Source organism: Lacerta agilis, chromosome 10 (assembly GCF_009819535.1).
Source record: "Lacerta agilis isolate rLacAgi1 chromosome 10, rLacAgi1.pri, whole genome shotgun sequence".
NCBI lineage: Eukaryota > Metazoa > Chordata > Lepidosauria > Squamata > Lacertidae > Lacerta > Lacerta agilis.
In genome coordinates this window covers 21,644,745-21,670,497 of record NC_046321.1, presented here as the reverse complement: position 1 = coordinate 21,670,497, position 25,753 = coordinate 21,644,745, and the positions used below count along the sequence as shown (strand labels likewise).

The window sequence follows — 25,753 nt, the reverse complement described above, 5'->3', positions numbered from 1 at the left end:
CACCTCACCTGTAAGAGGGTTTCTGCAAAAGCAAGAGGATTCCTAAGCAACCTGGGCAACAATTTTGTTTCGCTCTTAACTGTAGAGGTTTACTCATCTGAATCATATTTCAAATATTAGATTACCCTGCTTTTCAATATAGATTACCTGCTTTGGACTACTGTTTCAAAAACCCTGCCATCTGGTGTGTGTCCGTTTTCTCACATACAGCTCCAAGTCACTGGTTGTTCAAGGAAGGGATACTTTACGCTGTTGCAACAGCAGCTCCCTGGGAATGTATGAGTCTGGCTGTATGAGCCAGATCTGGATGCCGATGACTCACAGGGGAAGCTGGCCCCCACTCTCAGCCCAGTGACAAAGGTCAAGCTCAATAAATAAAATAAAAAGTGCAAGCAAAGAAGCAGAGGCATATCCTATCGCTTTGTTTGGTTAGGGCATGGTGCTGATAATGCCAAGGTTGCAGGGGGTTGGGCTAGATGATCCTCAGGGTCCCTTCCAACTCTACAATTCTATGATTCTATAGAATCGGGGCCTTTCCTGTGGTGGTGCCATGGCTCTGGAATATTTCTCGATCAAGATTCACCAGGCCCTCTCTTTTGCATTAGCAACTCAAAATATTTTTATTTTATTTTTACAGGGTTTTAATGTGTAATTTGAGATCTTGCTGCTGCTTGATGTTGCTGTTTTAAATGCTATTTTTAGTTAATATCTTAGTTTGCTTTCAATTTATTGTTACTGTTTTTTTTTTGCTGGGTTTGTGTGGGTGGTAGGATCTCACCCCCAATATCTCTGTAGTCATAACCCCAAATATAATAGATAACAGAGGGCAAGGAAGAATCTCAGCCTGCATTTTTGGAACACAGTTTTTTAGGCAACACCTTAAGACGTTTTCATTCAACCAGGTCATTTCAGGATAGCATTGTTGGATGTTGTTCCTGTTGGTTTTTCAGACGGATTTAATTTAATTTTGTTGTTTTAGCCTTGTTCTTTTGTTTTCATTTCTGCTTTGTACACATCTGGATATACGGTATTTTTAACTGTGGACAGTGTGTAGATTATTTAAATAAATAAACTGTGGTTGGGATCACCTGCTGGTTCATATGAACCTCTGAACACAACCACGTACAGGTTGGCTGAATCGCTGTTCGCTGTTCAAGCAAGCAAACTCTGGGCTGAAAATGAGTAGACAAAGAGTTGTTTTTGTTTTTCAAGCTATTTCTCAAGTTATTAACAAAGCTTTATAGCTGTAACCCAGGACTAAAGCATTTGTGAACATATCTCTTGAGTTCATGAATTTAATTCTTCTCCTCCACTTTTGGACAGATTCCAACCTGAGGTTCTGGATGGAGCTCTGTCTACAGTGTGGCTATTTGCTTACACAAGTAATCCTTTCTGAAACTTCATTCCAGTGGTCAGATTAACATAGATTAAATAGTATTTACCCTTGCCTGAGGGCATCAACTCACCGATCTGTGTTCCTTCTGATTAGTTTAGATGGCAGAACATTGGGCTCAATTTACAATTTGAATTGCATTCTACCTAACCACCATATAGATCTTTTGCCTATTCTTAATACATTTAAATTTATGCTCAATTAGACAGCCAGATTCTTTAAACAAAAGTCTTGTGGCACTTAGAATACCCAACAGATTTATTGTGCCAAATGCTTTTGTGGACTAGATGCATCTGAAGAATGAGCTCCTGGTACACAAAAGTAGCTGTCACAATAAATCCGTATCAGCACAATCCTATAGTCTCTGGGAGGGCGTCCCAGGGTGATAGGATTCTGAAATTCCCCCCTTTGCAGACAGACAGAGAGATCCATGGACAAGAAGGGAAGTCTGTCCATGGAGGCTTACTGGCTGCAGCTGCAGAAAGCTCAGCAGCTGTCCCACTTCTGACGCTGGTGGTCCTATGGTGGTAGGAGGGTAAAAGGGACAGATTCTGTGTGGATCCAGGAAGATTTTGGATCTGCTGGATCCATTTCCCTGACACAACCCTGCATGGGGCAGGAAAAATATGATATCTCAAATGGGTGGAGGTGGATTTCTAATGCCACAGGAAATAGGGAAATGTGTATTCAATTTTTTTTTAATGATTTTCATAATATAGTAAAATAATATCTGTTGTTGTTCAGTCGTCGTCCAACTCTTCGTGACCCCATGGACCAGAGCACGCCTATCTTTCACTGCCTCTCGCAGTGAAATAAAAAGACAAGAAAAAGGAAGGAGAGAAAGGGAACAAGAAAGAAAGAAAGAAAGAAAGAAGAAAGAAAGAAGAAAGAAAGAGAAAACAGAGTGATAAGAAATATTAAAGATAAACGGGAGGGGTCTGATTTTCCATCTGCCAATTACATTACAAAATGATTATTTACATCATTCAACCCATGTTCTCTACTTTCTGTTAAACTATTTTCTTTTTAGTCACTGTGTCATTCATTTCTTCTTCCCACGAGAAGTCCAAGGGGGAATGCCAAATTGTTGTTATTATTAATCATTAGCTTTACCTCTGTTAGTTCCCATCAGCATTCCTCTGCATTGGTTAACAGTAGGTTCTTCCATCCTACATTTCTCCACTATGGTCACATATTGAAACAATATTCCATATTCCCCCCTGCCACCTTAATGTATATCCTTTAATTCATACCCAGTTCCATATGCTCAAATTCCAGGAAACGCATAATTATTTTAATGTATTGTATTTTTTTAAAAGAAGTATTACTTTTGTAAATATTTAAAACCCAACAGGGTACCTGATGGAACACCTGCACTCATAGCAGCCTGTACTGGTATCTTGCTTCAGGGACTCATCTCTGGGTGTGCCTCTGTAACAGCCACTCAAAATCACAGAATTGTAGAGTTGTAAGGGACCCTGAGGATCATCTAGTCCAACCCCCTGCAGCACAGGAATCTTTTACCCAACATGGGGCTCCTAAGACCCTTCGAATTAGTACAATGTTGAATCCTGCTATCCACTTTTGCAGAGGTCTTGCCTCCCTGCAAAAGAGGCACCCTTTTTTCCTGCCCCCTCACAGAGAGCAGAAAAAACAGCAGCAAGCATTTGGAGGGCACCCATTCAATACATTCCATATACCATGTGGTCTATTGATTATTCATAGCATTTGTGTTCAGGGCACTTCTCCTCAAAGTTTCCAAGTCGGCTGCAATTCCTGCACTCATATTGTGATTGTGCAACACCCCTTAACCCAGCACTGTCTGCTTTGACTGGCGGCTGCTCTCCAGGGTCCAAAAAAGAACCCTTTCCCATCGCCAGCTATCTGATCCTATTTAAATGGGAAATGGCAGGTTGAACCAGGGAGCTTCTGCATGCTAAAACATGCATTCTCTCACTCAGCCACAGACCTTCTCATATTCTAAAGTCTAATCAGAAAATTAATCTTAAGCGGCAGGGGTGCAGGGCGAAGATGACGGCAAAAACTTCTCAAAAATGTCTGGGAAGCTTGAGCCTTAGAGGGGAAAACCTCGAAACCTGTAAAGGCTGGTTTGCTTTCTTAAAAAGATTTGTTTTATACTATATGCCTTGAATCACTATTTGGTTGTAAAGATGTATTTTTATTCTGCTTAACATCCGTCCAATTAATATTCTGGGGACAGCAGGGCTGAAGATATATCAGGTACTGTAAAACTATGATTTAATCATTTCTGAAATTTAATGATGGTGTCCAATTAATGAATAGTTTATGGGAATGTTCTCTTTACGACCTCCTGCCACCCCATAGAGTTAAGGATGCTTGCAATTAGGACAAGAGTTGCTCAGTTTTGCCTTGCTCAGTGGCATTTACATGTTGTCCTAAAAGCGTAGTGTAACTTTGCGCGTAACAGGGGGCATGATCCAGCCAGCGTTAAGGGAGCACCATTGGGCAAAACTGAGCAATGACTAGGCCCAACCGAAAGCAACAGGATTCATAGTGAAACAGTATGGTAACAATCTTGGAGTAAGACCCACTGTGAGACTTGCATCCAAGGAAACATACCGGTACACAGGATTGGGAGGTGTAGCTCATCCCATTGTTTTCAGTCAGACTTAGTCACAACTCATTGTGTAGGGGGATTTGATAACATGTACTGTTCTTGGTGGTGAAAACTAGGGGCACAGGCCCCTCAGGTGACCTAGGAATCTCCCAATATGTTAATGAAGATTTCTGAATAAACAGAATCATTGTATGATGCTTTCCTAGCAGGTGGCTCAACGAGAAGCCCCACATAGGAGAGGGGGTGGCCAACAGGGACAGTGGTACCTCGAGTTACAAACGCCTCAGGTTACAAACATTTCAGGTTACAAACTTCGCTAACCTGGAAGAGTTACCTCGAATTGAGAACTTTTCCCCAGGAGGAGAACGGAAATTGTGTGCTGGCGGCACAGCGGCAGCAAGAGGCCCCATTAGCGAAAGCACGCCTCTAGTTAAGAACAGTTTCAGGTGAAGAACGGACTTCCGGAACGAATTAAGTTTGTAACTAGAGGTTCCACTGTATTATCTGGATGTCCCATCATCCCTCACCATTGAACATACTGCCTGGGACAGATGGGACTTGGAGTCTAACAGGATCTTGGAGTCCAACAGGCAAGGGACGCACCTGCTGCTGAGGGCCTGAAGGGCCTTGCCTGCCTCCTTCCATTTAATTATGTAAATCTTGTCATGTTGTGAGCCGCCTTGAGCATTGTTTTAACTATGAAAAGGTGGCATACAAATAAAATTATGATGATAATGATTTTCGTTAGATTGTGCTTGATGATTTCGACAGGAGACCTAAGCACAAGCTTAAAGCATCCCCGCTTCCACAAACAATGGATGTATTTCTGATGGCCAAATTAGATGTGAGGGGAGGCGTTCTATGACGAGGATCTACCATCATTTTTTGGTGTTACCGGTAATTTAGTAGCAGCAGTGTGTATGTGTGTGAATGAGAGAGAATATGCACAAAATAGGACTATGGTGCTGAGGGAACACGTTTCCCCAGTTACAACACACACAGTCTGCCAGTCAGATATAAAAGTTTGACCCCATGTGGAAAATTGCACATGGGGAAATAAAGGATGAAGCAGTTTAGGCGAAAGGGTAAATCCTCTCCCTCCAACATTACAGTTCCAACAAAATTTGACAGTCACACATAGAGAGAGAGATGTGCAGAGAAGGAGGAGGAGGAGGAGGAGGAGCAGTTGAAGCAGCCGCTGGCACTGCCAGGCCAGGCTGGTGCAAGTGGAGCAGAATGGGATGGCAGTGGAGGAAGAGAGAGAGAGAGAGAGAGAGAAGCACTGCAGATCCATCTCTGAACCAGAGGCGGCAGAAATAGGCAGGGCCACGATTTGAGGCCAAAGGCTGATGTGGTTGCAACTCTTGGAGCCCAGTTGCCCTTGGGAAATCTCAGCAGCCTGCCAGGGGTGGAGGGAGCTTTGGGAAACAAGTTTATGTTATCTTTCTGACACGTTCCTTTACCGATTTCTAGGAAGGCTTTAATGCCCCCTGGGTTTGATGCCCAGTGCAGGGAAACCAGTCGCACTGCTCTAAATCCACCTCTGCTTGAGTTATTTAGTTATCGGTACCATTATCTTCAAGAGCTCCAGAAGCTAACAGTGGCTATGATAACTATACCTGGCCTTTAGAAAACTGGTTTGGAATAGTTCATGACTTGGAAGGGAGAACTAAAGGGGGAAGCAGTGCTAACTGTTTAGTGTTGTCATCTTTCACACAATACATAATGTGGTCATGTGTGCTGCTTTACAGGGGACAGTCCTTTATTTGAAGGGCTGTCCGGTCCAGGTCCAGTTTAATCTTAAAGAGCCATAAGGTGAAAGAGCAGAAGAGGTCTTGAAGTTGCCTGTCAACAGTGAGTTTCTGGATACTGAGCAGGCATTTAGGCCACCTGGCCACAGTCTTCCCCATGATGGTGAGATGTATTATATATAGCAATAGCATCAATACATATATGGGGAAAATGTGCAAATCTGCACCCCTTTTTTAGAGCTGCCTAAGTGTTCAACCTAATCATATGGATTCTTGAAAGGAGCAGGAGTTATAAATGAAACAGTCTCTGGTAACTAAACACACACACACACACAACACACACAGGAAATTCAATGCACTAAGCAACTAAAACGCTCCGAGCCACACAGAACACAAACTACTAACAGGTGACCGAGGCTTGAATAGACAGCTATGATTCACAGCAAATGTTTGTGTTAATCTAAATTAAAATCAATGCCTTGCTTTGTTGGAATGAGGTCTATGCACTAATTCTTACTTTGTCCCCAAGAACTGGATGTGTTTCAAGGTTCAACTCTACATTAATTAACATAAAATAAAAATATGGGTCCAGCATTCAGTTTAGCCAAGTGTATATTAAGTGGAAAAATATGAGGTCATTACTGCCTACCTAGTGATTACATGGGTAAAAATGAAATATATTTAGCCCTGCAGGAAATTAACACTGGTTTTGCTATATTTGTTCGCCTTTATAAAGTGGATACGCCAGCAGGGAACCTCATTGCAGTTTGGATCCAAAACCACCTCACATTCTTGCTGCAAACACAGCACAAAGAATTATTAATAAGCGGCTCCAAAAAATCATTAGAGTGGGAGGAAAGCCTAAAACACTCTTTTGAAGAACGTTCAAAAGAGATTTCCTTGAAAATCTGGCATAGTCAAAGCACAACTAGACAGTTTCGTTCATTCCCGATGAAGGAGGGAGGGGAGATGGGTGCAACTTAAAGCTTAACTCTTACCACACTAGACTGCCTTCCCACTCAAATTGTATACAGAGTATATATATTACAGTAGCCCCCACCAAATAAAAACACACACACACACACACGTTTATATGTGGGTGGGAGGCTAGTCTAAGGGTTTATTCAGAGCTGGGGATTGCTGCATTAGATTTCCTGGTTATAATGCTCCTCATTTCCAATGTTCCTTGTATACATCATGGCCTGTTGGATAATGGAACTGTGGCTTTTTCGTCAATATACCACCATGTCAAGCTAAATTTCGTTCACACCAGTGGACACCAGCAAGTTTCATTGGACATGTTGCCAACCTTTATGCTCATTTGTGCTTTTGTCCCCCCCCCAAAAAAAACCACTATTCACCTAGGAAACAACTGTATCGCAAAATACCACCCCAGATTTCATCACATGGCCTGATCCATGTTCCAGGTTAACGGGATCGCAAAGGTATTTCAACATGGAAATGAGCACCACACTTTTGGTAGATTTCCAGAAAGCAGAAAAGTATGAAATTTACCACTACAAATCTGCATTAGAGTTCACTACAACAGACAGCAAAAACAGCAAAGATAACGTTGCCTGTAGGAAGTATGACATTCAGGGAAAATTCTCATACGGAATGCTGCAGTATTCTTAGTCACGTGAGTGACAAACTGGGCAAGCCCATTCCTTCGATCTACTGCCCTAGAACTGAACCTACCTCATCCACCTATTGCTTGTAGAAGTTGCCGATTCCCCTACGACATTATGCATCAGCCCCAAATGGCTTGTGCCAAAGATTCCTGAAGGACCATATATACTTTTGTAAAACTGTCCATCACCGAGGACAGGCTAAGGAGGCCCTCCTCTGTATGCCACCTTTACCTTCACAGGAATGCAGGAAGGCGCCTTCTCTGTCGTAACGTCCAATTTGTGGAATCCTGCACTGGGGAGATTGGATCCCATGCTCTCTGACATATGTTCAGTGCTTCCTTGTTCCAGAGCACATTTTTAAGTTCGTCTGATTAGTTTGGTCTTCTTTCTATCTCCTACTCTCTACTATTATTTTATAATTATATTTTAACTGTATAACTTTATTTTTTTAAATGCATAAATAAGAACGCAAGATGAGCCTGCTGGCAGGCCAATGGTTCATCCAGTCTAGCATCCTGTCCTCACAGGTGCCTATGGGAAGCCCACAGGCAGGATTCGAGCACAAAAAGCACTCTCCTCTCCTGCAGTTTCCGGTAACAGGTATTTAGAAGCATTACTGCCTTTGACCATGGAGTCAGAGCATAGCCATCATGGCAAATAAACATAGCTGTCAACTTTTCCATTTTCTTGCAAGGAATCCTATTCAGAATAAGGGAATTTCCCTTTAAAAGGGGGAAAGTTGACAGCTATAAATAAAACCCAGTGACTCTTGCTATCATTCCTAGCTCTCCTTGGCTGACTATTCAAACATTTAAATGCTCTATAAGGTGTTTTAAAAATAAAAATCTTTGTTATTCATAGGAACATAGGAAACTGCATTGTATTTAATTCTTCACGATTGTCTGCAATGACAGGCAGAGCTCTCTCCCAGTCTTACCTAGAGATGCCAGGGATTGAACTTGCTCTGCAACTGAGATGTTCCACCACTGAGCTGCAGCCCTCCTTTGTTGCCAAGAAATAGAAAGTTCTTCCTGGCAAATCCTGGCTAAGCTCCACAACTTTGCTCCACATGGAATCTGCTCTTCCCTTTTCCTTCCTAACCACCAAATTGCTCTTTTAGGTAGTAAACCAATCAGAGTCTTCCGAGAACTCGACCATCCGATTAAACTAAACTGATTTCTTCTGAATAACCTTCCAGCAAACAAGGTATTCTGGCGAGTGCACATTTTATCAGATTAAGGTCATTCTTCTCATGAACACACCAAGGCCTGACTCCCAATTACAAACAGCTTTGATAAAAAATAATAATTTAAAACAAACATTTTAGAGAGGTTCACTGTATCTATGAACTGACTAGTAAGCAGAAATCTCATAGAAAAGAACTTTAAAAACAAACAACAACCAAATATCTTTGTTCAAAATATATTTGCTAAATGCCATGGAATTTTTCTAAGCAAGGAAAGGGTCAAAGAGTTCCATTAAGGGTATTCTTTACTTTTAATATCCTGGCTCCTTTGAGCCACCCCAATCCCATATCCCTTCACCCAGCACATCCTAGATCCCCTCACCCTCACACACAAATCACCTCCAACTGTCCCCATAAGCAAAGATGGGTCCTATCCTTATTTTGCCTTTTGGAGATACCTTGTTAGTGTTGTCTTAGTGCTTAGTATACTCATTTCCCCCAGGGTCTCTAGAAGTCAAGGGGGTTTGTGTGTGTGTGTGTGTGTGTGTTGTGTGTGTGTGTGTCTGTCTGTGTGTGTGTGTTGTGTGGCATGTACACACTAATGCACCTGGTCTATATGCACATATGTGAGCACTAAAGCTCCATGGTTTTTGTCCTTAGTATGACAGGTTTTTAAGTATTTGTGGCCTCTTCTTTGGTGGGTCAGGATCTGTTAGACCTGTCATTTATTTACATGGATGAGTGTTTGTTTTTTAGGTTTTCATCAATTGTGTTTATTGCAATTGGTCTTATTACGTCAATGAGGTTTGTAAGTCGCTTTTACTTCAATGAGTAAAGCGAATAAATAGTAACAACAACAACAACAACAAACAGTGCACAACAACAACAACAACAACAACAACAACAACACAGTGCACAGCCAGTCATTTCACAGGCTGCAGCTGCTGAGGCATGTTTTGAGCTTTTGCAAGCCTATTTTAGGACAATTATATTTTTCTAGCATATCACTGGGACCCAGGTGGCGCTGTGGGTTAAACCACAGAGCCTAGGGCTTGCTGATCAGAAGGTCGGCGGTTTGAATCCCTGCCACGGGGTGAGCTCCCGTTGCTCGGTCCCAGCTCCTGCCCACCTAGCAGTTCGAAAGCACGTCAAAGTGCAAGTAGATAAATAGGTACCGCTCCGGTGGGAAGGTAAACGGCGTTTCCGTGCGCTGCTCTGGTTTGCCAGAAGCGGCTATGTCATGCTGGCCACATGACCCAGAAGCTGTCTGCGGACAAACGCGGCTCCCTTGAGCTATAGAGTGAGGTGAGCGCCACAACCCCAGAGTCGGACACGACTGGACCTGATGATCAGGGGTCCCTTTACCTTTACCTTAGCATATCACTGTAAAGTAGTGGGAGGCAGGGCTATTCAGGAATGAATGGATACAACAGGCAGAGTACTGTGATGCAGCTAAGCAATTTTACTTTGAAATGTGGTATGCTAGGTCTGCATACCTCCTGTGGGGGACCCCCCTGTTATGTGGGGCCCAGGACTTCTGCCCCAAAGGCCTGGCCTGACTGCAGCACTAGCAGAGTGGAGCCTTGAGCAATAAGTAACAGGTTTTCTAGAACTTGGTTCGGTGGCTGGGATGTTTTAGACCTGCCTCTTCAAAAAAAAGTCCTGAGTTTTAGATTTTATTCTGTTTTAGTTTTATGCTGGTTTTAAAGTATGTGTTATTGCTATAGATTGGGGGAGGACCCCCCCCTAAACCCTATAAATTAATAAATGATAGGACTTGTTTGTAGTACTGAAAGGAAGATTGCAAGCCAGTGGAAAAATACAGGCTAAGCTTCCTTTCCAAGCCAGTGCCTCACCTGGGATAGAGGTGTTTTACTATACCTTAGTTAAAATTATTGACAGGCTTTTTTAAAAAAGAAGAAAATATAACTTCTGCCATGTCGTCAATTCTCCAAAGGATCACAGACCCTGGGAGAGCACCTGGACCCTCCTGGAATCTAGCTACAGCTTGGCAGAGAGGCCAACTTTTGTTACATCATAAGTTGCTTTGACTTACATTTTCAGGGGGGAGAGCAATGAATAAGTTTAAGAAAATATAACAACAACAACAAACAAACAAACAACAAACAAATTAATAAATAAATTCTATGAAACGGTATATTTCTAAATGAAAACCATGTATTTTGCGGTTTATATATATATTTTTTATTCTGTGAACTGCCCTGAGACTTCCAGGTACAGGGCGGTATAATAATAATAATTAATAATAACATAATAAGTATAAGTATAAGTAATAGTATAAGTAAAGTAAGTATAAGTATAAGTATAAGTATAAATGTAGTGGAAAGTTTTCTATCCCACTCCTCTTATGGCCAGCAATAGTTCCTTCCAGAGTTGGAAGCTGCTGCCAATGCACCCCTAAATATGTTCCCCCTAAATTCCTACTGTCACTGCACCCCTAAGAATGCCCCCCTGAAGTTCATTTATGGAAGCATGAGCTAAACATCAGATCGACAATTTTGTGACTGCTGCTTTAATTGTAAAAACAGCAGCTGCCCTCAATCTCTTTTAGAAAAAGTCCTGGCGTAAGAGCAGCAGGGATGTTCCAGCTCAGGAATGAGCTGTATTATCATAGCTTTGTGGTCAGCATTTATTCTGAAAAGCCGAACGCTTTATTCTCTCCATTTCATCAGCATAGCATTAGGGGTGGCGGGAGGGGGGGGAAGGACATGATAGAGCAGTGGTTTTTTAATTTTTCACACAGTATATTGTACACTTGCAACCAGAATTTCTAAATAAAAGCAGAGAAACGCTTGCTCAGAGTAATTTTCAAAGCTTTAGATTCACATTTATTAAAAGCCACATAGAAATACTTCTACTTAATAGCCAGCGTGCGCTTGCTCTCCCTCCATGTCATTCTCTGCCACACACAGTTACGATTTGTAGACTTTGCTTTTATTATACAAAGCAATTGGATGGGGGTGTGATGTTCTCTAACGTTGTCATTTTGGGCCAAGCAGTAATATTAAATGTGAGAGACCAGGCATGCTATTATGCAACTTATTTCTCATGTAGGCCCTTCTAAATTTAAACTATATTCTGGTCCCTCCCTCCATCTTTCTGCTTCATAGATGAAGGGACATCTCCACTGCACACAATGGAGTGAGATAGAGAAACCACAGAGAGAGCTCTCAGTACCAGAACTGCTATTTCCAGGCAAATTCCGGGCATTTGGGTATGGACTGGATTGCCATAGGGAGGGAGGTTGAGTTAGGTGACGGTGACAGCGATTCCGTGTCAATGTCAAGGCAGTTTTAGACATTATTTATTGCTCAGGCAGGAAGGCAGTCAAAGGCTCAAGAGTTACAGGCAGAGACACTTTCTGCTGCTGACTCAACAAAAGGCTACACCCCTTCAAACACACAACTCCTTCAGAGCAAAGAATGCGGCAAACTGACTCTGTGGCACACAACATAGTTCCTGTCCCGACAAAATACCAGGGCAGCTGAATCGAAGTTAAATGGCAGGAGCAGAACTATATTGCATCTTCGAGAAACAAAGAGGGTGGAAACAAATGTAGGATTCACCCCACTCCCCTCCAAGCCAAGTCTGCTGAAAGTGAGGGCTCGCCCACACTTCTGCTTGTCTCACTCTTTTCTCCTGAGGAAACCTGCTCTTTACCACTGAATAAAAAAAACCCATCAATTGGGTTTCCCGCAGATTGATGTTCACTCTGATTCAGCAGTAAAGAGCACGAATTCCTGGGGAAAGCAGCATGGCCAACAGGCCTGGGCCTAGAAAGCACAGAACAAACAGAAAACCTCTCAGCCTCGTGCTTTCTAAACTAGGGGCAAATGGAAGTGTGGATGAGGCCATGCAACCTGATGTCTAGTATTGACTGGGAAAAAGCAAACGCTAATCAGAACCAGTATCATGGGTTGGCATGGCTTGGCATCTGCCATGGGCCTCAAGGCTCAGTAGAAGCCCCACCAGGGTCTTGATCAGTATCACACACAAACCACCCCGTAAATGTATAAATGGTGTCTTGTCTAGTTTGGCCCTGAAGCAACCCAGTGCAGTTGTGGCTGAGGCACAAATGTTCATTGCTCATGAGCATTGCTCTGACTTCTTAGCCATTGCATGGTACCAGCTGTGGAGTGTCTCCTGCCCTGGCCCAAATAGCAGTGGGTCAGTGGCAGAGCAGTCCTCCTCACACAGTACTGCATAGGAACTGCCTCATACTCTGAAATGCAATCCAATGTACTTGGGGGGGGGGCCTTTCTTGTTCTTTCCAGAAGAACAACAAACCTTACATTTGTAAGAAGAGCTACTTACCATTCTGTTAGTAAAGTTTTCGAAATCATCCTTCAAGATATGCTTGATCATATCTGGCTCAGATACCACAATGTACATACGACGACCCATGTAATACCTGCACACGAAATGGAGAATTGCATTAATAATGAACAGAATTGTGCTTGGCTATCTGTTTAGAAAAGCTACCATTTCAGACAGGTCCACCCTCCTAACTGGTAACATAGGCTTTCAGATGGATTCTTAATCTGCCTTACTCAACTGCAGGGCTCTCAGTCAGTCAATTATACAAATATTACTCTATTTCATCAATAGTTGTCCTGTTTTCAATCATCCACAAGGGGTTCTCTTTTAGGAACATAGGAAGCTACTGGGCCAGACCACAGGTCCATCTATATCAGTATTTCCTACACTGACTGGCAGCAGCTCTCCAAGGTTTCAAGTAGGGTTTTCTCCTTGTTCTACCTGGAGATGCAGAGATGCTGGTTTTTAGAGTGAGGATAAAACCTATCCATTCTGAAGGAAATCAGCCCTGAGTGTTCACTGGAAGGACTGATCCTGAAGCTGAGGCTCCAATGCTTTGGCCACCTCATGAGAAGAGAAGACTCCCTGGAAAAGACCCTGATGTTGGGAAAGATTGAGGGCACAAGGAGAAGGGGATGGCAGGACGAGATGGTTGGACAGTGTTCTCAAGGCTACCAACATGAGTTTGACCAAACTGCAGGAGGCAGTGGAAGACAGGAGTGCCTGGCGTCCTTTGGTCCATGGGGTCACGAAGAGTCGGACACGACTAAACAAAAACAACAGAGTGAGGATTGAACAGTATACCAACTCATGACATAGACAAACACACCAAATAAACAAGGCATCAACACAATACAACACCCACTCCCAAATTCTAGCAAGATTAAAATTAAGGCTACATGAGGAAATTCAGCAATAATTTGCACCCAATACACTCTCACACTGTAGTCAGTGGGTGGAAATATTAATCTGCCACAGATGCTCCCTTAGCAGCATTTCAGAGGGATGAAATTAACTTTAACGGACAACATAAAATGAAACTCTTTATGAAAACCTGAATCACATTATGTTTATTTGGATCAAAATGTATTGGAACTAGCAAATTGGTTGCACATTTCCACTCATCGCCCGTAATAGATCTTTCTGAGGACGGTGACAGCCTACAATGAAGTTAAAAGCTATTCTGTTGTACTTGAGTCATAGGATCTTCCAGTGTCATCATGATGAATTCAGTTATTTAACAGGAAGGTGCTGAGTTTGTGGGAGGGAGGGGGGGATAAGGATGAAAACAGAAAACCCACTGAAGCACAAATGAATTAAAAAAAATACAGGTAAAACCAGTGAAATTGCTTTCATGCAAGGTTTGATCTTCATTTGAGGAAAGATGTATTGGTGGGAATCCAAAAACATAAGGTACCAAGCACTCTTTTTCACCTCCAACGATGACTGCTTCTCCAATTTCTCTGTTATGTGCATTTACATTTTCCCTTCCCTGAGATGTAGATAGCGTTTTTTTTTGGGGGGGGAATCCAGGCAGAGTCATCATGACCTTGACATTTTTGGAGAGTGTTTTTTTGTGATTCCCCACTCCCCTCTGCATTTCCCCACCCCCCCCAAATTTGTTTCAGAAGGTTCTGGGACCCTCCTGCAGATTTAGCAGTAGGACAAGGGGAGGGAGCCTCTGAAGAGAGGGGGGATTGCTGGGAAATGCTTCCCTCCCCTTACTGTCAACTAAGCCACACCACTGGATCCAACTCCAGGTGTTCATTCATTCATTCTCTCTCTCATATATATATATATATATATATATATATATTCAAATAAGTGTCATTCCAAACCAATTTGTTGCAAAGTAGTATTCAATTTATTTATTCTTTAGTAATCCCCCCCCCAAAAAAGTGGGGAAATTATTTTTTTAAAAGAGCACAACATACTTCTGCTGCAATTACCGGTAATAAGTTTTATTTATTTATATCCTGCTCTTCAAGGAGCTCATATATACTGATTCTTTCTCCCCCTGCCCCTCCCCACCTATACTACCAGTACTGCCTTTAGGAAACACACCATGTTTCTGTAGGATTGGAAGATATGGATTTGAGTGTGAATTAATGACTATACAATAAGTAAGTAATTCTGGATCAATGACTTAATACATAATCACAGTGAAGAAGCTCTTAGGGAATAAGGACAGAATGTTTCTTAATGATGTTGGACTGGAAGAAGACTATGGTTGACTTTTATTCATCATCATCATCATCATCAGGGGGTGGGCCCCTGCCAGGTGCGCAGGCAAGGGGGGGGCGCAAAATCGGCTAAAATTATGTCCATAAATATGTCTGTAAATAAAATATTGATTATTGCCTCATAAGAAAAGGTTTTAAATAGAGGGTGAATTGAATTGGGGGGTGGGAGGAGAGGCAGAAAGAAGAGCTAATTTGTCAGTGGCTAGGGGGTGCAATCTGGACAGTTCTGCCAGGGGCACAAGGTCACCTAGCTACAGCTCTGATTGTGAAAGGCCTTAATAAAATCTTATCTAAGAATGCAAAAACAAACAAATAAAAAGGACACACAGCATGTTTCACGGCTAAGGGAATATTTCGGGAACCTCCATCTCTCCATATCTCTCTCTCTCTCGCTCATCCTAACCATAAAAGCATAGAAAGAGCCTGCAGTATCAGGCCAGTGGCCCATCTATTTCAGCACCCAGTGATCTCACATTGTCATTCCACATACAGAACCAGCCAATCGGCCAGCGAAGAGATTTATCTGAGGTATAAACACATAAAGTATAGTGTGAAACATAGGAGGGAATGGCTGGTTTGGACACCTGGAATTCTTGGTGGTAGAAGATGCAAGGCCATTGAGATCTGCACTGCTGTGGCTGAGATCTCTGAAAGACCATTCAGTTAAAACAACAACAACACATATACAGGGTGAGTCTTTTAAAAGAGGCCCCGTGGAACATGTGTACTCTGTATCCACGGGGCCTCTTTTAAAGGACTCACCCTGTATACATGCATCAAATTAAATGGTGGTACAAGGAGGATGCCGAAATTGTTCTAATTTAGGGCAATAGCCCAAAACTGTTGCAATATATAAAAGCAACAGTGTTATACAGACCTTTAAGCCTAAAAAGCCAGAGGGGCCTATGAGCTCGTCAGTTCTTTCTCTTCGGCTCTAGAGGGAGCCAAAGAGATTTTGTTCCCATAAACCAGATTGCTGGGATACAGTAGCTTTCTTGTGGGTAAAGCAGGTGAACTGTTCGAGGGCCTCAAATAGATGCAGCTTTATCATACAAACTCCCAACTGTCTCTAGTTACCAGGGCGAGTACCAAACAGGTGCTCTGAGGCTCCTTCCCCCCCCCCCCATATCCTTATACCTGTCCCTCCCTGGGTGACCACTATGCATATTTTTGCCATTTGGCGATCCTTCTCAATATTTAGTGCAGCTTGCTCCAGCGGTCATTCCTGAAGGCCAAAGTTCCCTCCTCAGGGTCGCCTTGAAGCTAAAACCTCCGCATAAGGAGGGCTTACACCTTGTGTTCCGATGCCAGCGCGTGTGATTGAACACTCCAATGCCAGGCACAGCCTGCCAGGCCTCACACAGGTGGCATATTTTGAACAGTCAAATAACCTATTTTAAGGCAATTGTGTTTTTCCTAATATATCTTTAAACAAAAGTTAAAGCAGCCTCCGATGCTTTAAAATTGGAGGCAGGTAGCCAGGAGCAGACTTCATGAGTACAGCAGCCTAGGTCAACCTGGTGCCCCCCAGATGTCGTTGGACTACAAATCCCATCAGCTCCAGCGATGGCTAGGGTTGACAAGAGTTGTGGTCTAACCACATCTGGAAAGCACCAGGCTCGCAAAAGCTGTTGTACATGATACAAAAGACACAGAAGATCTTTAGAAATGTGTGTGACGTGAGGGGTGGGGTGGGGTTGGGGAGGTTTGGTATGAGAACTAGGACGTTAAAGTGTATGTCCCTACTATCATCTGTGAAATATTAGAGGGAATGTTATTATTGCAAAAAAAAAAAATTGTATGTTTTAATGTTTTCAATAATGTTTCAAAGGTAGCCCAGAGGCTTCAGGCAACGTATTACACAGGATCACTGGATAAGTAAGGAAATCTCATTTTAATAAAATTTTATTAAGATTTTCCATTTAGTTCTTTTATTCTAGAAAATCAGTTGCTGTTTTCATGCAGCAGTGATATTTGCTACAGTTCGGCCTTTCCCAGTTTGTGCTCAATTCAAAAGCTCTTTTCCCAAACCTTCGCTTTTAGGAGGCTTTGGTGGGCTGGAGCTGGGGGTGGATGCCTCAGGGGTCAGAACCGAATGTCCCACCCCTGCTGGAGTTCCTGCCTTTTTCTCTCTCTCCCTTTATTGCAAGCTGATGGAGAGCATAGCTGTCAACCCTCCCTCTTTTTTGCCTTCCCTTCTGGGGAGTCTGTCAACCTTCCCCCTATTCCAGCTATGGCTGGAATAAGGGAATTTCCCGCAAAAAAAGGAAAAGGTTGACAGCTATGATGGAGAGACTGCTCTCTCCATTGACTTGCATCTACTGTCTACATAGGTGTGCAGTTGCACGGTATGAAGGTGATTTTTAAAGAAATGGACTCTTCAAGCACCATCTGCTTCCCATGCTGTGCGATAAAGAAGCATGTTACAGTACACATTAAGACCCTCCCACTTTTTATAACACTTCGCAGTAGCATGTAGCATGCAGTGGTGTTATAAACAGGGGAGATAACAGTGCTGTGTTCCATGAAATTGCATACAATTGTGACTCACAAATGAAAAGGGCTTCAGTGCAGATTGCACCACAGTGTAAGGGCAGCACACCCACCAAATCTAGCCCAACACCCATCGTATTGATGAAAATAGTTATATATTTTAGATTACATGTCTGCTAATCAGTTGTCATTCTCCAGTAAATTTATCTAATAAGACTTCAAGGGCCAAAACACTGCCCATCTCCTCAGTGATGTATTGTGCTTTTACAAAATACACAGGGTTTAAATAAGCATTCATCCAACTAGTTATCATTCATCATTTTCCAATGCAAACCATAATTTCCTTGCATAGACTAGTCTGGGCTACAAAGGGACTACTCTGGATTATCTTTTTCTGTGTTGTTCCACAGTTGCACAATCCAATGGATTTGATTATGCTAATAATAATCATAGTAACAATTAGCATTTGTATATAGGGTGTTTAAAACGCTATATGCAAATTGTTTTAGCAAGTGAGGGGTAGACATTGGGACGCAATGCATTGCCAAAGGCCACTTATTGGGAATGTGGTAAAATATGAATTGGGTGCTTCCTTATCCACAGGTTAGCCTCTCATTGCACTACTACACAAAGTCTCCTTTGCATATTGTGTAATGTTTTGGATATTTCCCTGCCTCTGGTGCGCATAAAGGGCATGGACCATTTTGCAAGCAAGCAATCACTTTTTAAACAACCATCTCCCTTTTGCATTAGATTGTGACTCACCTGTGCTAGGTCCAAAACTTGCAAGCAATGGCCTTTCTAACATCTCCTGTCATTCATCAACACACCATTAAAGGCCAAAGCTTGAGACAATGTGCATTAACACAGTAGGATGGTCTCCTTTCAGATTTTGCTTTGCTTCACAGGACAAGTACTACATAAAGGGCTGTTTTTGTTCAATATGGCATCTGTGTGGGAAAACACCTGTGCCCCATTCACTCCATTTACAGCCGGTCCATCAACTTGCAGACGGCTTTGATCTGCCTATCTGTTATCAGCTCTATGCCGAATTCAAACACATTGCTTGGATCATAATGGAAAGAAAATGGGAGGGGGGATGCAGAGGGGGATTGGAAACAAGGCTTTGCTTTATTTCTTTACTAGATGCCTGGTAAAGCCAACCAGAGATCATCTGAAAATCCAAATGCAATGGAAAATGATATTATCTTTTATCTGGCTAAGAGAGAAGGAAACTACACTGAGAAAAGCAAGGGTGGGTGTCTATTAAAAGACTGCGGGATATAAACATGCCGAAGGAAAATGCTACTTTCTTAAGTGTCATTCATTTCTAAAGAAAACAGAGGAACAACCTAAGCCATTCTGTTCCCTATTTTTAGATACGTTCATTGACAGCAGGTAGGTAAAAACAACAACACAGAGAAAGTAAAGCACAAATGTTTACTCAATTTAAAAATAGACACCAGGCCATCACCACTTGCTTAATTATTTCAGGGGTCAGCAAAATGACCTGCTGCAAATAAAGCCCCGGGTCCCCTTGCAATGCATAATGTTGACTCTTTGGCACAAAAGTGGTGTGTGACGCAGAGCCCAGATGCAGTTTTTACAAAAACAGCGGTTCTGAACCTGAGGTGTTTGTGTGCATCTTAAAAAGAACAGCACAGTTGCATGCTTATTTTTATGTCAGTACAGTATTTGCATTCTCCAGTAGGTTTCCAAGATTATTACATAGACAAAGACTCCATTTCAGAATTCAGAAGGTGGGGTTGGGGGCAGAAAGGTTTTCTTTTAGCAAAGGATAAAGGGCCATTCTTGGATACATTCAAATTAGACTGCATGGGGAAGTGTATTTTAAGGGCGCTCGCTATTATTTTAGTAGCTCTTAATAAATATAGCAACATAAAGCAACAAAAGCTGGTCGCTTCCTTTTTTTAAAGTGAAGTGCATTGTATCTTTGGTATGTCTATCTAACACCTAGTGTCATCCAATTGTTCGTAATGATAGTTAACTCAGTGTAAAATACATGTGGGTTGGTCTAGCTCACCTGGTTTATCACATTTCTGTCTTGTTTGTATCTAAAACAGGGATGAAGAGGGATCCAGTCTTTACATAAAGTAAGAATTGAGGGGGGGGTAGGGAGTGCAAGTCACCCCCTACCCCTGCCTTGCCTGACTCTAGGGCTTTAAGCAATCTTCTCCCCCCATCTTGCTTCCAGTATTAGAGCCAGATTTTGGGGGGGGGGGCTTAAAGGAACAGATTGCAGTAGGACATGGCAGAGAAGGGGGCACACCTCACCTTCCATACACCCTTTGCGCATAAAAAATACACCGCTTCAATCCTACTTTATATACAAAAGGGTCAACACATTAACAGCTGCCCTGTCACATCTAGTTTGGTCTTTGGTGTGTAGAAACACTAAGCCGGCCAGAAAATATAGGTGCTTGTCACCTTGTCAACAAGATGGCATCCTAGCACCTGTGTGCGACATAGATATGGACAACTGGGGCGCCATGTTTTAATCACGCCTTACGTCATACTCCTTGGAATTGGAAACTCTACATAAACCTTCCAGCATTTCCTCTGGGATTCATTTCAAGGTTTGCTACATCAATCTGTTATCATTTATTTGGATGATGTCATCATACTTTCTGGCATTTCAGGGACCAATGAGCTCCATGTCTGCCAGATCTATTACGAAAAACAACAACCGAAGAAAGCTCTGCCATGTAATAGCACGTTAAAGTATGAATTTCCATGCAAGGCCGTTGTATGCTTGGGCAGTTTACCTGTCCAGAGAAGCCAACCTTTGGCAGATGCAAAGGAGAACAGAGTTCCTGCCTCTTCTATACAGCTGTCAAAGATGCAGGAACCCTCTTTCGCATCAGGAGTATTTACTTTTTAAAGAGGTTTTAGTACCTCCTCCAGACCTTCCTACTCATTTGTTGTGTTAGCTGCTGCTGCAATCCTGAATGCATTTGATATCTCGGGAGCCAGAGCTTAGCATTTGAAGCATATTAAAATGGCCAGATTGCAAATTGAGAAACGGCAAATGGCATGCAGCAAACTATTTAGGACATACATACCCTTGCCCCTCATTTTGTAATGAACAAAAAGTGGCAGTCTTATGGAAGCCTTTTTTCTGCAGTATGATGCCCATGCAGCTTGATACTATGCATGCGTAAGTCCCACTGAGATCAAGAGGGCTTACTCCAAAGTAAGAATGCATAAAACTGAATGTATGGGTATTTAGGACCAGATGAGCTTCCCAGGTTTAACCATGTCGGATTAATAGTGTTCATATGTTAGATTTGGACATACTATATAGAAACAGTAACGACCGGGGGAAGTCTGGGGAAAAATAATCCCATTTATCCAGTCCTTTCTCCTGTTCTTTTCCTTCCTGGTAATGAAATCAGACAAGGCTGCAACAACAGTTTTACATGAGAATGCACACAGGCAGCTATTCTTTTTAACTCTCTGCTGTAAATGTCACACTCAAGTGTTCCATACACTATATGCATCACCAAACTTTTCACTACATCATTTCCTCCATAAACCCTAGCCTTGAAAGTGCTGTCTACTCTACTGTAAAAAAAGGAAAAAGTTAAGTCTCTATGCCATCCCACATTCCCATACTGTACAAAAAACATTCTTATCGTGAGCTGTATAAAAAGCATTGAGAAAAAAAGAGAGGTTTAAGGAGTTTAAGTACAGGGCATTGCTAAAGCAAATCCTCAATAAATGCTACATTTACAGTTTCTCCAAAAACAGTTTTCCCAAAAGAGCCTTAAAAAAACAACAACACCTGCTTCTCTTAAGGGTCAGTAAGAGCTGGTAATTCAAGGACGCTAATGCACAGAGGACTTTAATTGTTACTCCTCTGTAAGCTTCATGCAGAAATACAACTGACTTTCCACTCTTTGGTGGGTTAAGTGTTTTTTTTTTTAATGTGTATATCCCATATGTTACAAGTAGCTGTGTGGGCACGAAAGCAAAATTGCACCGAAACGTGCCATTTTAACAATGTGTTTTGGGTTTGTAAAATCACTTTTAAAATTTGCACTAGAATGCTTTTTTTAATGCTATTGCGTAAATATTTAAAAAAAAATTTTATGTAAGCCACACTGGGCTGTAAGTTTTACACTTGGTCATTTCGACTCATACATCCACAACACAAGTGCTTCCAGTGCTTTTTTTCTAAAAATAAATTTTACAAAAGGTTTAGGGGTTCTCTCATTTTACCACTGTATTCATATTGAAATGCTGCCACTCAATTAGGCCAAACTAAGATTCACAAAATGTTTAGGGGTATGCATACCCCCCCCCACTTCATGTTCCATGCTTTTAGAAGCAGAATATGGTGAGCAACAGAGGGAAACCTGCCTGGCCTTTGGGAAGGCAGTGGAAAAAAACTCAGGAAAATCTTTTGAACCATGGGGCTGCTTTTATTTTATTTTTAAATATGCAATTCTTTTAATGATGCTGCTTTCAATTTGTTTTTCTGCTAATTTTATGTTGTATTTTCTCTGTGTTGCTGTTGTTGTTTATCCACAAGCCACTTGGGGATCCTTTATGTTATTTGTTTTTATTTCATGAAATTTATATACTTGACTGTAAAAAAAAACCTCAAAGTGGTTAAATAACCCCAAAGCGGTTTTACAAACCCAGCATGCATGTTGAAGAAGGCCATTATTGTTATTTTATTTATTTAACAATAATAGGGGCTATATTAATAGAGGTTATTACATTAAATTACAAAATAATATATAGCTTTCCTCAGTGTGCATACTGGGTTGTTGAGCCAAGAGTTATAAATCAAGTAGTATACAAGTAGTGAATTAATAGTAGCAAATTGTGTATTACTTGTAAAGCATACGCTGCACATGCAGAAATCCCCAGTTTCAATCCCTCATATCTCCAGTTAAGGCATCATGTGGTGCAAAATACATATCTCTGACAAGCAGCCTGGAAAGGCACTGCCAGTCAGAGTAGCCAATATGAGGTACATTGGACAAAAAGTCCAACAGCACTTTCCTGTGTTCCTATTACTCAAACACTCCGCACATAAAATCTATGCAAAAGCCCATACTCTTCCACCCATTTTCACATTCAAGTTTCTATCCGTGACGTGCGAGTTTTTGAGAAACCAGAACTTTCCTCTACAATATACATAGTACCAGAACCACGTGTGAATTGGCCAATATTCTTTAACACCCCAGTTTGATTTTGTGAATTGTGTCTGGGGGACTGTCAAAGAGCTAACCTCTACAACACAGTTGAAAAACATTTATTGGGATAAGACTATGAAATACACCGCTATCAATGACAGGTTCAGAGGATGTGCGGCCTTAGGATCCCAAGGATATATATATTGGCTTCTTTTCAGCCTAACAAGTTGACATGATTACATGTGAGTATTTGTCATATATGGCTGGTGATGATTAGCTGAAGCAGTATTTCATTTCATTAATACGCCATGAAAGCTGTTAATAGGATTGTGCTTCTTTACTACTCCATTTGGACAGGAATGTGATCCTAATAAGATACAAGGTCAGCTCCCCTGCTTGGGAGAGAATGAAACTGTCTGCAGTACTTTATCTTGGCAAACACTGGCAAGCAGAGGGTTTCTAAATGCTTTTCCCACCAAGTTGCTATTGTATTTGCCCACATTTTATTACCCATGCTTCGGCGGTGACATTTTCACTCAGTTGAACCGGAGTTTGTTTTGTCTGCATTTTTTAAAACATAGTGTATGCCTGACTGACCTCTCTGTGATGTCGTGGCTGACATTCCTTGAGTGGTTCAGCCCATTACTATTATCAGCTTCTCAGTGGAACTGGGAATACAGAGCCATGTTTTTTCAAGCTGCTATGAAGCTGCACTCCCCTTCTAACATTTCCAGAGGGGCAGCCTTGTCTATTGCAGAAAACATGGCAAAGAGCCCTGTGGCACCTTAAAGACTAACACATTTATCATGGGGTAAGCTTTCCTAGGCTACAGTCCACTTCATCTGATGCATCTCCTTTTACAGTTACAAAATCTTCTCTGTGAATTCTCCACTCTTAGAAAAACTTAACTAGGGTCAACTATATAACAGTAACTTACATTTCTGCATGGATGAAATTTCTTTGAAAGAATGAGTTTCCCCCCGGAGGATTTGATAATGATGGGGCTAAACAGAGCAAGGCATTCATTGTCTCAGAGTTAGGGATGTAGAACCTCAAAACACACAGTATTTATAAAATGAAACCTCCCCTCTATTACTGAGAGGTTTTTGTAGACAATACTCACAGGATGACAGAGGAGGATGACGGGGCAGGGGCTAGGGCACAGGAAGCCGAGCAGCGGGACCCCTCACCAGAGAGGCCCCCATCCCATGAACACGGAAAGTCCTAAGGCATAGGGAACAGTGAGCAGAGCACTCCCAAGCAGAGGCAGGCCAGGGCCTGCAGCCTGGTTCAATAGCTGGCCAGGTGGGGAAGGAGGCATGTGACTCCTCAGCTGGGGCAAGCTGAGAGCAGGTGAGGGTCACCTGCCTCATCAAGCCCAGATGCTGCAATCAGCAGTCACAGTTATAAGGCAGCGGCAGAGGTCCCATTAGCGGCAGAGCTGAGATACTATGTCTGCTCAATTGCCCATGTTGAGGGACCTCACCTGGGATTTTCCTTGGGTTTTGAGATTGGCTGCTGAACTACTACTTTGGCTTACTTGGACCGCATGGATTGGATTCTGGACTTGGAACTTCGTCTTGGCAACCTATCTGCCAGGTAGGCCAGGGGATCAGGACAATATTGGACATTTTATTTCTGCAGAAGGAAACACTGTTCACACCTTTTGTGTAAGGGCACACACAGTCTACAGTACACATGTACAATGATCAATGAATAGAATCAAGATAGAGGGGGGTTTTCAGCTGGAACTTGCCAAACCTCTTGAGTGGGCACCATTGCCATTACAGTGGTACCTCGGGTTACATACGCTTCAGGTTACATACTCCGCTAACCCAGAAATAATAGAAACAAAATAGAAAATTCTTTCCAGTAGCACCTTAGAGACCAACTGAGTTTGTTCTTGGTATGAGATTTCGTGTGCATGCACACTTCTTCAGATACACACGAAAGCTCATACCAAGAACAAACTCAGTTGGTCTCTAAGGTGCTACTGGAAAGAATTTTCTATTTTGTTTCGACTATGGCAGACCAACACGGCTACCCACCTGTAACCAGAAATAATGCCTCAGGTTAAGAACTTTGCTTCAGGATAAGAACAGAAATCATGCTCTGGCGGCGCAGCAGCAGCTAGAGGTCCCATTAGCTAAAGTGGTGCAGGTCCCATTAGCTAAAGTGGTGCTTCAGGTTAAGAACAGTTTCAGGTTAAGAACGGACCTCCGGAATGAATTAAGTACGTAATCAGAGGTACCACTGTATAAGAAAACAAGGGAGGCAATCATGATGAGTTCTGGCACCTCTTTCTAGAAAAGTGACACTGAACATGAACATTCTCAGCATTCAGTTTTTGTGCTTCCATGCTACATGAGGACAACTACTTCTCCTGTCCCATCTCTCCTCTCCTCACCCCCCCCTATTTTCCCTACACAGCTTCTCTTCCTGCACCACTTCCAGCTGGGCTCATAGCTTGTCCATTAGGTTGCCAACTAACATTTGTGTGCATGGCCTTTTATTTAATCTCTTAGCCAATTGCAGATTTGTTTTGTTTTGCTGATGCAGTCAGAACTTTAACGAGAGTTTGGTGTTCTTCCTGAATATCTCCAGCCACATGCAAAAAAAAAACCATGCAAAATAGATTACATTGACCCTGCTGGTGTCCAACACATCCCCTAGGGCATGTGCTCACTCAGTTGACACAGTCTCTCTCATGCTTAGCCTGTTTACCACATAATTCTAAATTATACAAACTCTCTTACTGTTTTCTGGAAGAAAACACTATTATATATCTGATCCCAAGACAAATGAAGAAGGCCAGAGTGGGAGCGATCAAGAGACCACTGTTCTATGAATTTTCAGTTTTTTTCCCCATTGCTCTCATAAAGTGATTATTTGTTTTCTCTTACGTTGGTTGAACATTTGTCGCTTCTGCTTCAAACAACTGTCAGCCCCTT

The 25,753-nt window shown here is 42.2% G+C and overlaps 1 protein-coding gene across 2 annotated transcripts in view; it reads right to left on the bottom strand.

The window, feature by feature from the left end:
- TBXAS1 (thromboxane A synthase 1) overlaps positions 1-25,753 on the bottom strand; it is a 197,101-nt gene that overhangs the window by 107,562 nt on the left and 63,786 nt on the right. For both annotated transcript variants that reach the window (XM_033161799.1, XM_033161797.1), the window contains one exon: positions 12,896-12,992. In XM_033161799.1, the coding sequence (XP_033017690.1) occupies positions 12,896-12,992 (97 nt within the window). The remainder of the gene's footprint in view (positions 1-12,895; positions 12,993-25,753) is intronic.